The sequence below is a fragment of the Chlamydotis macqueenii genome, chromosome 1, assembly GCF_036417535.1.
Source record: "Chlamydotis macqueenii isolate bChlMac1 chromosome 1, bChlMac1.mat, whole genome shotgun sequence".
Lineage (NCBI taxonomy): Eukaryota > Metazoa > Chordata > Aves > Otidiformes > Otididae > Chlamydotis > Chlamydotis macqueenii.
In genome coordinates this window covers 89,041,208-89,055,026 of record NC_141556.1, presented here as the reverse complement: position 1 = coordinate 89,055,026, position 13,819 = coordinate 89,041,208, and the positions used below count along the sequence as shown (strand labels likewise).

At 48.5% G+C, this 13,819-nt stretch overlaps 1 protein-coding gene across 2 annotated transcripts; it reads right to left on the bottom strand.

The window, feature by feature from the left end:
* Positions 1-302: 302 nt before the first annotated feature.
* POPDC2 (popeye domain cAMP effector 2) lies at positions 303-11,626 on the bottom strand. Of its 2 annotated transcripts, none has more exons than XM_086769399.1 (4): positions 10,751-11,626; positions 8,313-8,421; positions 4,483-4,990; positions 303-752 (listed from the first exon to the last, which is right to left on the bottom strand). In XM_086769399.1, exons 1-3 carry the CDS (start codon positions 11,293-11,295, stop codon positions 4,529-4,531), a joined length of 1,116 nt encoding a protein of 371 aa, XP_086625525.1. In that variant the 5' UTR covers positions 11,296-11,626; the 3' UTR covers positions 303-752; positions 4,483-4,528. The 2 variants fall into 2 exon arrangements, with proteins under 2 accessions (XP_086625525.1, XP_086625566.1); XM_086769440.1 differs by having other exon boundaries at positions 4,621-4,990.
* Positions 11,627-13,819: the final 2,193 nt, after the last annotated feature.

Sequence of the window (13,819 nt, the reverse complement as noted above, 5' to 3'; positions counted from 1 at the left end):
CTTTCTTATTCCAAATGAATCAACTCAAACAAACAACCTTTCTCCAGAAGTAACTTCTTTGAGAAGCAGTGCTTGTCATAAATGAGAAATCCTAACCCCTGGAAAAGTAATTTCTGGTCTTACTAGAGTGGATGCTCAGTGAGATGCATGATACCAAATTTCCATATCATGCTCTCCATTGCAAGCCCATTACCAAAGCCTCCAGGCAGCCCATTTTCCCTTGTCCTTTCCCCCTTGTGCCGTGAGATCAACTCAAGCCTTTTAAATGGTGTTATCTCCGTCTCCAAATCCTCAAACACCAGTAGTTTCATCTTTGACTTTAATGGTAATCATTAAATTAAAGGGAACACAGATTCTGCGAGCAGGCTGGTATCGCTTGCAGCGATATCGGTGTACCTTGGTGTCAGAGCTGCCGACACACCTCAGAGAGGCAGGACTAGAAAACAAAATGGGGAATCACACTGGGGCAGGCAGCTCTGGTGAACAGCCACGGGGTAGGAGGTGCTGGAGTGTCACACCGCAGTCTCACGCATGTGCTTCACGTGCTCCTGAGTGTACATTTCTGAGGCAGACGTCTCAGTGTTTGCTAAAGAGTGTGTCTCTGTCAGAAACTTGTGTGAGCATATGCTCCCTTGGAGGGGCTTCGGGATCAAAACAGCCTGTTGTTCCCTAGAGTTCGGGGGTCTGAGTGGGAGCCAGAGGGGCTCGTCCTTCGCAGAGAGGGCGGGGAGAACTCCGGAGGTTTCCAGAGGCTGCAGAAGGAAAGCAGTGGAGGAGGGAGGAAAATAAGAGCAGAGGGAAGGGGAGAGCGAGAGAGAAAGAAAGAAAGCACCATTATTATCACAGAAATAGATCTTACTTCCAGACTTCTCCAAGACACAAACCTCATGAAGCCCACCTTTACCTGTCCTCCTTCCCTCCTAAGTTAGCATGCCAAACTATGTAATTCTTCAACATGTGATAAATCAGAAAATGGGGTTACGCACCCATCCTGAGACAGCAAAAATGACCCCCTCCAAAGCACCTTTTGTGGTATTGGTGAAACAAAGCCCACAGCTCCTTTGATTTTGCCCTCAAAGCAGGTGTAAAACAATTCCTACTAACTTAGATACCAAGCTACAGGCCATCAAGCATCCATCCATCTATCCACCACCTCACCTGCCAAACAGATACCCAGCCCCAAGGTGTAACTACAAAACTAAGTAGCAGCAGCTCCACATCTTGCAAGCACTTCATAGCAATGAACTAGAGCAAATGCAATATGAAAGGGCGGAAAAAAAGCAGGTGGATTTTGGTTGGTTGAATTTTCATGCAAGGAATAAAACTTAGTTTGCTATGGAGCATTGAGCTACACAGCAGTACACTGCTAAAGCAAGTTTTGAACAAAACCTTTGAACCTGCCTCTTTTAAACAGGCAGCCTGTAAGTTACTGAAATATCTCTTCTTCAGAGAAAGAATGCACTCATCAGTAGGATATCGCAGTCCGTCTTGCTTGTAAGCAGACTAGAAACACTTTCAAAGAACTAGATGATAAAAATAGTAGGCCAATATGTGTCCCAGGAATAGTTTGTTCTGCGTGATCTTTGCAGCACTTTGGGCATTCAAAAATTACCTCCTGCACGGTAGCATAGCAAGGTGGCCGTTGCAGTGACAGAAAATGAAAAGGAATGTGATCCATAGAAGCACTTCAGCATGGGGAATTTAGAGAGCTGGAAGGTCATTACCCAGGTTGGAAGGAGATGAGACCACAGACCAGGGGTAAGCCCCAAGGGAGCTCTGACCTCTGGGATCGCAGGTATCGCTTACACAATGACACTGCAGGGAATATCCCTGTTTACTATGGAGGTCTTCACCACTTCTGAAGGAAAAGTTATGAAAGTTCTTTCCCTGGGCCATGGTAGACCAGCTCAGATCATCTGCTGAGCTGTGACAAGTGCATGGCCAGAAGGGAAAACTGCAGCCCCTCTGTATCACTAGTGTTTGTAGTTAGGCACTCAAGTCGCTGTGCAATACTGTCCAGATGTGACAACTGCTGTTGTGCTGCTGGGACATGATGTGATTAGGATACCCAAGAGGTGAGCAGAATAACAAGGAAGTGCTCGTTCTGCTGTTACAGACACTAAACTGAGTTTGTGTTTCCTTGTCTAAGTACCTTAGAAATTAAAATACCACACTGGCTATTGTCTCCAGATTAACAGATAAGGAAGGTCATCCTCCTCTCCCACCCCAAATACTGGCTGGTGAAACACTTGGGATTTTATCACAGGTCTCTACTGCAAGTATCAGCGCACCTTGATACTGCCGCATTCACAAGATCTAGAAAGACAAAAGCTTCCAGCTTCCAACATGTTTTAAAAAGACTCTGTGAAAGAAAGAAGAGCTTTGTGCTGTGTTGCACGAGCTTTCCCCAGCACACACATACACACACCTCATGTGTGTATGTTCACAGTGTTGACTCGTTACCAAAACCAGGTGGAAACGATTAAAAAAAAAGCTACAGTGTTCCTTGCCTCCTTCCTTGTATAATTGCATTTGAAATTCTGATTTTATCGAGCTTGATCAACTAGGAGAATTCTGCCAATGACGTGAGAAAGAACATCCTTCTGTTGAGAGTACAACATACAAGCAAAGCACAGATGAAGTGACTTCACCGTGTTTACAACACTAACTGCATTCATTTTTTATTGCATCTGTTCAACAGACAGTTGACAGTTCCTGACAGTTAGGAGGATGGCTGTCTTGTAAGTGATTCAGTGTTCCTGCCTCTCCAAGTAAGGACTGAAAGTGCTGCAAAGTATCTCCAGCAGTCTACCAGCAAAACCAGGGGCTTTACATTCCTAGGACTTCTAAGTTAGAAAACAAATGAGTTTTTTTTTTTTCTTTTTTCTCTCTCTGCCTTGGTTTTTTTTTTAAAAAAAAAAACCAAAAAAAAAAACCCAAAAAAACCCAAAAAACAAAAAACAACCCTAAGCAAAATTCTTACAGACTTTTTATGGCATTCAAGCAAAACCAAATACACTTGTTCCTTCCCTGGCCAATTTCTTCATATACTAAATTTTTAATTTGGAGGCATGGAAGCCCTACAGGAACAGTCACATGACTCAACTCAAAACAGAGCTGTACAAAACAGTAAGATCTTCCAGTTTTTCCAGTTCCACTGTTTTCAAAAGCTAACAGCAACTGGATGAAACACCGAAAAAGGCCACTTCCACCAGAGGCCTACTGCAAATAGCAAGTGCTGTCTGACCCAGACAGCCTTTCCATGTAGAGGACCGAAGAGGGTCGGTCCCCTTGCCGTCACAGCAGTGAGACTTGTGCACAAGGACTGCAGGGTAGGGAAGGTTACTGCAGACTTGTCAGGGCTCATACCAGCAGTCAGTGTGAGTCAGTCACTCAGGCTCCCTGCCAGCGAGTCCACGGCCCAAGCATTTGCAGCCCAGAAGCAGACCCAAGCAGGCACAGGGAAGACCGGGGTGTGATGGTGCACATGTTCAAGGATGCCTGCTGGAAGACGGTCTCCCCAGCTGCAGCCCTGCAACCTCCTGTGTGCCACAGAGACCCAACTGGGACACAGGCAGTGGTCGCTTCTAGGACAGAAATCCCAGTCTCAGGCTTGGGGTCTGGCAGCTGGATGCCAGAAAGCAGCTATTATAGGGTGGCAGCAGGAATGCACATTTTGGGGTCTGCAGCTGGCGTGCAGCAGCTGCCTAAAAGTAGCTCAGCCTGGAATTTCCCTCTTAGCCACTTGGATATGAATTTCAAGTGTGAGAAGGAGTTGGCATTTTGGAAGAGAGTATCTCATTCCCACTCACTGGAAAGCAGAGTTTGGGGTGTGTTAAAACAATTCTGTCCACCCAGGGTGACTGGAGGCAAGAGCTACACCACACTGGGCAGTCTTTTCAGTACCTTACTGATCTGGCTGAGATGAAGCTCAGCAGAAACAAGGAGGACTGAGTGAGGGCTGGGATGAGCTGTGATGGGCTCCACTATAAACTCTGGAGTTGTTCCTACCCATCAGCATCTCCTGGTTGTCTGCTCTCTCACCTGCAGATGTCTTTCTCAGCTCAATACTGGAGTATCTCCAGGCACAGCTCTACCTCACAGTGAGCCAGGTCCAGCCCTGTGGGGTCTCTGTGGGCATTCGTGTACCACTTGCCAGCCTGGACGCGGTTTCAGTTTCTCTGCCTCTCCTGAGGGATGGAGAAAGGATAGGGCAGGGAAGAGCTTCCTATGGCCAGGCTACCGGCCCTTCCACCCCATAGTGTGGCTGGTGCCTGGAATCAAGTCTCTACCCTGCTGCTTTTCCTTAAGAAAATCACACATCGTGAGCTCACCTCCTGGGATTCTTTGGGGCAGCAGGCAAAAAAAAAATCGCTGCAGAGGAGCAAACCCACAGCAAATGAGGGCAAGAGGCTAGGGGCTGCTACTCTGCCTGGGCAGTTGCATTGCAGGAAGGACTTGCTTCCTCAAGCCAGTACTTACGCGGGTGTCCCACACAGGGTGAGGCGTGCCCATGCCAGGAGTGCCCTCACTTCATATACTCCCCTTCGCTCACATAGTCCATAAAAGACCCCGGCAACTCAGCAAAATCTTCCAAGACAAGACTGGTGGAGTCCTCACCCAGCAGGTCACTGTCGGGCCGGGATGCCTGGGGGCGTGGAGCTGGCAGCGGTGGTGGTGGTGGTGGCTGCGGAGGGGGCTCGGAGGTGCCAGCCTGGCCAGAGGCAGGCGGTGGCTCCTCACAGTCCTCCGACTCCCCCTCAGAGGAGGCTGGCCCAAGGACATGGTAGAGGCTGGGCAAGCGGATGTCAAAGCGAAGGCCGAACTTGGCGAAGAGCTTCTCGTTGAGGGAATAAAGCTTCTCTGAGATGTCATAGCCCAGGTGGGAGGAGAAGAGCCGAGCAACGTAGCGGTCCTTCTTCAGGAGGAGATACAGCTTCTTCCTCGGCCAGGTGATGAAGCTACAGTCAGTCTCAGCTGTCAGAGTGACCTGTGGGGCATGGAGGGAGTAAAGTAAGCCCCACCACCTGGGCAGGGGTCACCTGCCTTGGGGCTGCATGCTTTGATGTCTGCTCTCCTTGGAGACAGCGGGGCTGTCCAAGCTGAACAATCAGATAAATCCTTACCCGCCTGTTTCCTCTCCCCAAGGAGCCAGAGGTTTTCCTATGCAATTAGTGGCATGCCCTTGCTTAACCTAGCCACATGGCTAGCTACATTCCACCCTCTCGCTTTCAGATGATGCTCCCTGTTGACACCTGAGCGATGTAGCTGCAATGAGCAGGGCAGCACAGACGTCCCTGTCCCTCTACAGAAATGTTACAGAGGAGGGCATTTCTGCATGCCCCATCAGTACAAGTCACCAGCAGGTAGCCCTGCGGCAGGCTGCCAGCCCATCCAGCTGCTGAGTTGCACAACCTCTTCTCTGAGAATGTCCTGGGTGTGGGAAGGGCCACCTGGAAGGCTTGCCTGATCACCTTGAGCCAGAGGGACATCCTGTCTTGCCAGTGCTGCTGGGTGCTGTAGGGCTGAATGGCCTTAAAGGACATGTGACACAGCTCAGCAAATAAATAGGAAATAAAAGGGTTTTACTGCGTGTGTGTGTAGGTAGGGAACTCACTTGAGGTTTTATTGGGTTGATTTTAGAGAACATTTCATTTTGCTTTGGGTTTTACCAATGCAAACAGAGCCATTTTTCCTCCTAGCTATTAGACCAGACTACTATTTAATAGTAGTAGTAGTATATGTAACTATATAATAATAGACCATATTATTTAATAATTTAAAACATTATATAATACATACATGTATATTGTAATATATAAATATAATAATAATAAAGGATGAGAAACACAGGAAGGGTCAAACTGCCTTTGGCGAAAGAAGAACATCCGAGTGTAATGGAGACACCGGTATGTGAACAAGTGCTAGAGCCAAAATATCCCGGGGCATCCTTTCACTCTATATCCAGGGGTCTCCTTGGCCAGCCACCATGGCAGAGGGCCACTGGGAAGATGAACAGGGCTTGGCTGCATGTGTGTGTCCTTGGGTTTGATATTTAATGCCACTGCCATGCAAGCAGCTGCCTTAGGAAAGAAATATAGGAGATAAAACCTGAAGTTTCCCAGGCCGAGGCAAGCAAGAGGAAGGGTCACACAGAAATTGAAATTACCAGGATCGCATTTTCCTAACCAACTTCTGGCACAGTGATCGAAAGCCTCCGCTCCTTGTGGGGGATTAAGTGAGATGTAATAAGAAAACCTGCCCCCTAACCAGGACAGCAGGACAGATTTCACTCATTAATCCCCTCGACACAAGTGCTCCAGCATCAGCAGAGCCCATAATTCAGTCTTTTCTGGGGGAAAGTGCCAGCCCTGAAACCCAATTCCTTCAGGCACTGGGATTCTGTGGGAAGAAGACAAAGCCAAAGCAGAAAGCTTAAGGAAACTGGCTCTCTTTGTAGACTGAGTCATGCTTCTGCCATTTTTTGGTGGGTTCTAGATGGAAACTGCTCAATCCAGAGAGCCAAGGGGAAAACTTGAGCAAGAAAAACCTTTCATGCCCTCTTCCAGCAAAGTCCCAGAGTCAAATATGCACTTTTTAAACCAAATGATTGTGATGCTGGGAAAAGGTTGAGATATGCAATAGACTTATTAATGGCTTAGGTAAGAAGGACTAGTGGGTTAAACAGCTGCTAAAAGCGGCACGTCACCATGGCTAAGCATGGCCATCAAGAGTAATGTCCTGCCAGGAACATGTACTGGTCAAATCTCACCTGCTGAATGCTGTTGTTACCCAGGCTGCTACTTCTTCATGCTCCTCAGTAAGCAGATGCAGGTTTTAGGCATTTCCAACACATTGCTGCAGCCTTTCCCCACCTAGGACTCTACCTCTCCATCCCAGTGCCAGGCACAGCCAACCTCCCTGACCAGCTCTGTCTCACAGAGCAGGAGAGGGGCCAAGAGTGTGGTGCTGGCAGGGCTGGCACAGCCTGGCACCAGCTTGATCCTGAGCTGTCTCACACACCACAGATAAAAAGACTCAAGAGGGTCTGGGAACATTCAGTTCCACAGAAATTAGCTCAGAAAACGCTGCAGATGTTTTTGCAGGTTGCATGCCATCCAGATGGCCATTTCCCTGCCAGGAGCACCGAGCAGCCATCGTTCTCTCTGCTCAACTCTTAGGCAAATACAGTCCAGGGGCTATCAGCAATCTGCTGCCGGATTGAAGCCCTGTGCAAAATATGAGATATGCCCACACATAGCATAGCCATGCTGTTGTTGCCCTCTCTGCCCCATGATCTTGGCCCAACATTCCTATTTCTGCTAACGAGCTGTAACCCTGTGCCACAGTCACATGGTCAGCTATCTCCTGCAACTGCTTCTCTTGCAAGACCATAATCCCTGGCAATGGCATCGCTTTCAGGTGCAACCACCATGTCCCTTTCACACATGGGCCAAATTTAGACCCAAGGAAAGCAGATTCGGAGATCTGCCCTGGTTTAACCAAGTCTGAACATGGCTGCCCTCATCAGAAAACATCATCATTCCCTCATGACTGTCCCACACTCCCAAAGGATTAGAAAAATCCCTCCTCATATGCCCTGACATACTCTAGATTGACATCCTGACAGAGATCAGCCTGTCCTGAGAAGTGAGTTAAAAGCAGAGAGATGTGGGCTTAAGTAATCTCCTTCAGAAGGAAAGCCAAATAAATACTGTGGAGTGTTGACAGCAAAAGCAAAGTCCTTTCAGTTGCTGCAAATAAGAATTGGTCTGGCCTTTCAGCAAGGGATTCTTCTGCTCAGAAAGAACCATATTCGGGTGTGAATCATCCTTTCTGCTTCTCCACCCCAAACACATCACCATCAGAAAATTCTGTGAGGAACAGAATGTTTATGGATTTACATCACTGCTGAATATTGCCATGGCTGCCACCGTGATGCTGGAACGATGCACCTTGCTAGCAGCGTGCAGGGCAAATGCATCAATATAGATACTAGGGAATGCTGTAATGGAAGAGAGCCAGCAATCCAATACCTCCTCCCCCTGCTAGACTGGAAGGAGCACCACGCTCCACCCTCCCTGCTATCAGCTGATAGTAGGAGCATACACTGAAGTCTTCAGAGGAAGGTAGGGAAAAAAGATAACACAGCTGATCACACCATCCTGTGCTGGCTAAACCCCAAGGAAGGGGAGGAAAGTATTCCCAGTTAGCTTTGGGTAAGCATAATGAGCCCTCTCCATCCCCTTCTCAGACATGCAATGAAGCAGCAAGGAGCAGAGCTGGGCTGCTGCTGGGCCGCATGAGGTTACCTGGAAAGTTCCTTCCTCAGAGGGTCGCAGTGACTCCCATTCTGGAGAGTCCAGGAACTGGTACGGAAAGACGTAGTGAAGGAATTGTCCATCCTGGCTCACTCGGACCCTGCAGAGAGGACAGGTGAGGCCACAAAACAGATGTCACACGAATCTGATCAGCTCATACAATGTGCAGGCAGCCAGTCTCACCAGGGAGGAAAGGACTTCTCATCTCACATGTGTCTCATACCCTCTCCGGGACAGTTGCAGATGCTCCAGTCTATGGGGCTGTCCCTCCTTTCTCTATGGAAATGACATTTGCTGCCACTTGCCCGTATCCCATCTGTTTTCCATTTCCTCCTGCAAAGCCAGGCCTCACAGGTGCAATGCTTGGTCCTAAACCAAGACTTCTCAGCCTGCAAGACTGCTGCTGCTTTTCAGGTACTTCTAAGCCAGCCTGTGGCTCTTTGTACTTGCATCTTCTTCCAGTACCCCAAGTTGCATGAGGGCATTCCCTGCCTTGATGCTGGGAAGCTGTTACACCCAGAACCTCCAAAAATTGCATTGGCCGTTGTTCCTGACACATCACGCTGCAAGCTTGTAGTTTGCTGCACACTTCCATTCAATCTCTCTTGGCCTGCCAAATATCCCTTTCCCCTACTTTTGCTACAAGTGGCTACTAATGTGAAAGTCCAGCTTGCACACAGCTCTGCTGTGGGAGCAGAGAAGGAAAGCTGCACAAGCCTGGGGCAATGGCAGGGCACTCCGGAGCTCTGTTCTCAGCTTTGCACCACCAGCTTTGGGGCCTCGTGGCTTCCTGTCGCCATGTTCTCCCATTGTACCATGCACAAAGGCAATTCTTGCTTTCAGGAGTTACAAGGCTCAATACACTGTTAGCTTCCAGTCAGCTGGGAGTGCTGCCTGGAAGGGTCAGGGATCACAAGGCAGGTTTACTGATCCAGGCACATTGTACATTTCCAAGCCCCTCCTTGTATTGCTATTGTTCATTTTAAGAGGGGGCATCATAATAGTAGCAATGCTGTGCTGGATCAGCAAGAACCTCAGCAGGCAATAGAGTGGGTATCAGGAAATGCAAACCCAATCCCATCTCCACAGAGCATCCTGTACCAGCCAAGATGCATATGTCCCACTGCAAAAGAGCGCAGAACAACTACCCCACCAGCACTGGCTTACTGTCTGTTGCAGCACTTTCATGCCCACAGAGCAGCATCAGATTATTCGGTGCAGGGCAAGACAGCACAGACTCTTCCCCACTAACATTATTTGTTGATAGGGTAAACTTCAGAGCAAGCTGCTTAGCACAGATATTTGGTGAGGAGAAAGACACCTAATGGAAACACATGTACCCAATTTCCTCCCAGTGCTTTGCCATTCAGCATTGGTCATTGCTCTCAGGATGCTCTTAACACATCCTAGAAAAGGGACAAACACCAAAAAAAGGAAGGATAGCCCTTCTTCTTTACACACCCTCTCACTGGAGAGGATGGACCATCACAGTAAAACACAAGCCCCAGGTGATGCTGGTTTTGTCTTCCCCAAGGAAAATCCTTGTGAGACACACTTCCTACAGCTCAGCACTGCTTCCATTTACAGATCTTCCTTTCCCTCTCTCACTTGACATTAGTGCCAAGTGCCTGACAGCACCTGGGAAGCCAATATCCTTACTATTTGTATGCATTTGGACTTTGCAAATCATTAAGAGGTATGCTCATAAAGGCATGCCACAGGATGTCAGGTGAACTAATGCCAGTACTTCATCAGCACGTTCACTCAATAATCAAGTCCCACAGTGGACTATCCAGGAGTCCCTGAGGTCCTCCTTGGTCCAGAGGAACATCAAGAATGCATGACACCACAGGGAAAGAAAGAGGCCTAATACAGTAGGATCTACTACAAGAGAACTTTTTCTCTTTTGACGAAATGACACTCAGAGTGAAAAATTTCGGAGCCCTGAGGGTTGAGGTGTTTGGAACAGGGGTGGAACCTCTCTGGGGACACTGCTGGCCAGGAGGAGCAGGTGAACTCCACGTACTCAGCTGTTCACATCACAGAGGTGTGTCTGGTACCCCCAGAGACCACAGGTCCAAACATGCTACCTTCCTGCCTTGAGAATGGCCAGCCTGCTCCCATCAGAAATAAGATCACTTTAAAACAACAAAGAGGTAAGGATTCCCCAACAGTTTCATAGGCAAGGCTGAGCTGGCCGCTTTACTGCACATATCTTGATTCTGCAAACAGTTCCCTGAAATATTCTTATTTTGAAAAACAAAAGAAAACAAAAACAACCCCCAAAAGCAAATTACTCCCCTTCCCAAAAAACAGATGCTTCTCTCAAAGCCCTTTCAGAGGAAAGAAACAATCCTCACCCCAGTTTCTACAGAGGGTGAAAAAACAATAAGCCACAGCACGTTGTTCAGAAACAGAAGAGCCTTTACCTGCCAGACAGCAGCAATGAGAGGCGATCAATGGGCGTCTTGCCCTCCACTGCGTAATTCTGGTCTCTGACTAGTGACTGGACTTGCTCTTCACAGCACTTCACAATTTCTTTGTAGACTTCCAGGGGCACCTGCAAGGGCAGGTACATGGTCTTGTAGAGGAGGTCAAACTCTTCTGGGATGGTGTCTCTGCGGAGCCGGTAAGCCAGGTGAGCCAGCTGAAGCAAGCAGGTAAGGACGAGCAGTATGTTCCAGACGAAGATATCCAGGCCACATGCGCTCAGCCAGCCCCACAGAGCATAGCAGAAGTAGCCTGGGGCCAGGAGGCCAAAGATATAGAAGGACCCAAAGATGCCACTTCCCCCCATGTAACCCAGGACGACGATGCAACTGGCCAGCTGGTAGGCTGCTCCCTCCGTAATATCCTTCCAGGCATCACACACTGGAGGCTGGAGAAAAGCCTGGTCCCAAGAGAGGCTGCTTGCAGTCATCCTTCCCCACTCCCCACCCTCCCCAGCCGTCCTGTGCTCAGAATCAATTGTCATACACAAAGGGTGCTGCAGAGGTCTGAAACCAGAGCTGATGGGTAGCTGTTCCTCCTCCTCCTCTTGAGCGCCGGCTGTCCCACAGCAGTGTGCTTCAGTGTAACATGTTAAAGTGCCGCCGAAAGTTTTTGCTCCCAAAAAAAATCCCCAAAGGGCTCGTTTCTCCTCTCCGTGGCTCACAAAAGGGCGGCTGGCCCCCTCCTTAGCCACACCGGTGAGAAAAGGAGCTGGCAAATATGAGGCCAAAAGAGCTCAGTCAAAGAAAGAGTAGAGGCCATTAGCTGGAAAACTTGCAGATGGGACAGAGATCTCGTTGCACTGCCTCTCTCGCCTGCCCTCTGGCAAATGGAAATAGCGACCGTGAGAGAGCGGCGGAGTGAGCTGGTGTTGAATGTGGAATGTGTATCATTTGGCAGCGGAAAGGAGAGAGACCCCAAATGGATAACCATGTTTGGAATTGAAATCCAAGGAGCAAAAGGAGCGAGGAGAACAGAGAGCAGGCACGCACCCGCTACTTAACATAACTCAGGCGCCCAGATAAGCCTGGCGCAGCACAAGGAGTGGAAAGGAGAGGGGAAAACAACCAGCTTATCGCAGCGAGCTCCAGCCGCGCATGGGGCTCCACACCACTCTGCACTCCTGCAAGAGAGTGACTTTCACCCAGCACAAAAAAGGAAAAAGGTCACTCCCTTCTCGCGCTGTGGCTCGTAGCGGTGTCAGGGACTTGCGAAAGAAGAGAGGCTGGTTCTCGAGAAATGCTTTCCAGGCGCTGCAGCACAGCCTCCCCTCGTTCCATGGAGCTCCATCTCATGGGACATTTTAGACCGAGGGGCACAAGGCAAAGCTCTGCACGGGCAGACAGTTGTGATTGCAAGGGATAAAGCTAAAGTAAATGAAAAAAAAAATCCAGCTTCATCTATCATGAAGAGGAGACAATCCTGCCTAAAACTTTGGGGGTGTAACACTTGGAAACATGTTTTGCAGGGAAATTCTAGTTCCAGGAGGATTCTCCCACCCCACAGATAACAAGCTCTGCTGGGAAGTCTCCTTGGGAAACATCATCTCACATTCTCCTTTTTTTTTTATAGCTATTTGGAACACCCCAGACCTACATTTAGCACAAAGAGGAAAGCAAACACTTTCCACTCAGGTAACCTGGGACACAGGCATGAGAGGGACCTGCTAAGTTCAGGCCTCCATGGTCAGCTACAGAAAGGATGCATAAATGCAATTTCTCCCCTGCTTCGAGTAACACGTTACCAGTCATACAGGCAGGATCTGCCCCGCTGCCAGGAAGCAGTTACATTTCAGGCATTGACGCAATCCGCACGGTCAGTCAACAGTATGAAGTCAGCCTGCATGGGTCACTGGAGTAGAGGTAGGGTTTCAAGGGTGGTCGTGTTTCAGGCTGAGCTTGCAGCTGCCCTGCCTAACATGCCATTCCCATTGGCAGCATTCACTTAAAGACACACTAATCGCCTCTTCTACTAACAGTGCTTTGGAATAATGCTGTCTACTGTGCGAGGCTGAAGCAATGCTTTATGGCAACCTTAATGAATTCGTCACCGCCTTGGATAGCACAATCTATCTCTACAAGAACTAGCCCACAAGCAAGATGGAGCGGTAGGAGTCCTAAGAGCAGCAAAGGCTGTGCCATCTTGACAGGTTGCCATGTGGGCAGGAAACAATTAAGCTTTGCACAGGGGGGTGAGTACGATCCACTCAGCAAGATGCTTTCTGTTAAGGGTGAAGCGAAACAGGGAATCTTGTCTCCAGTGGTCCCTTATTTAAGTGAAGAAATAAATCCTACGGACTGAAGCCGAACAAGGCTCAGCTGCAAGAGGTATGGGGAAATGAACTTCATTGCTCTCGACCTTCTCTGCAAAGAGGGAAGGATGATCTTATAGCCAAAGTGCTACAGTAAAAATCTTGGGAGTCAAGTTCTGTTTTTCATACCATTGCCATGTACTTGCTAGATGATACCAACAACTTGTCTACTGTTAGGCTTCTGCAAAAAATCAGTATTATAAGTGGCCCTCTTTCCAAGATAGGCTGACATTTGATATAATGGGGAGTTGGGATATCTGGATTGGGAACACTTACGAGAAAGATACTTAACGTAAGATCTGTGAGACAAAACTGAACTACTATGAATAGCAACGTTGAACTACATTAGAGGAAGCATTCTGAGAAGCCACATTGCAGTTTCTCCCCCCTTTCCGTACTAACAAAAAACTTTCATGGCAACATCAAAGAAAGCAACCCCCCCCAAAAAAAAAAAGTTGCTGATTTCCCTCCTCAGTTAGGTAAATTCCTGAGCTAGAAGATACTCTGGAACACAAAGTTAACAACTCATTAGGACAAAGAAGGTGCTTCCTATGGCACCTTCCAGAACATGGACAGCGTGTTGCAGTAACCCCAGAGGTGTGTGCTGCGGTCCCAGTGCCGACAGAGCCAGTGCCATGAGTGAGGACAGTCCGTGATGACTTCCCGGTGGAAGGCAGGCAGGAAGCTTTAAACCCAC

Coding starts and splice junctions, on each gene's coding strand:
- POPDC2 (XM_086769399.1), bottom strand. CDS start 11,295: ATGACAATTGATTCTGAGCACAGGACGGCTGGGGAGGGTGGGGAGTGG. Junction 8,422..10,750: donor TCATTGCTGCTGTCTGGCAG/GTAAAGGCTCTT, acceptor TCCTCTCTGCAG/GGTCCGAGTGAGCCAGGATG. Junction 4,991..8,312: donor CTGAGGAAGGAACTTTCCAG/GTAACCTCATGC, acceptor CATGCCCCACAG/GTCACTCTGACAGCTGAGAC.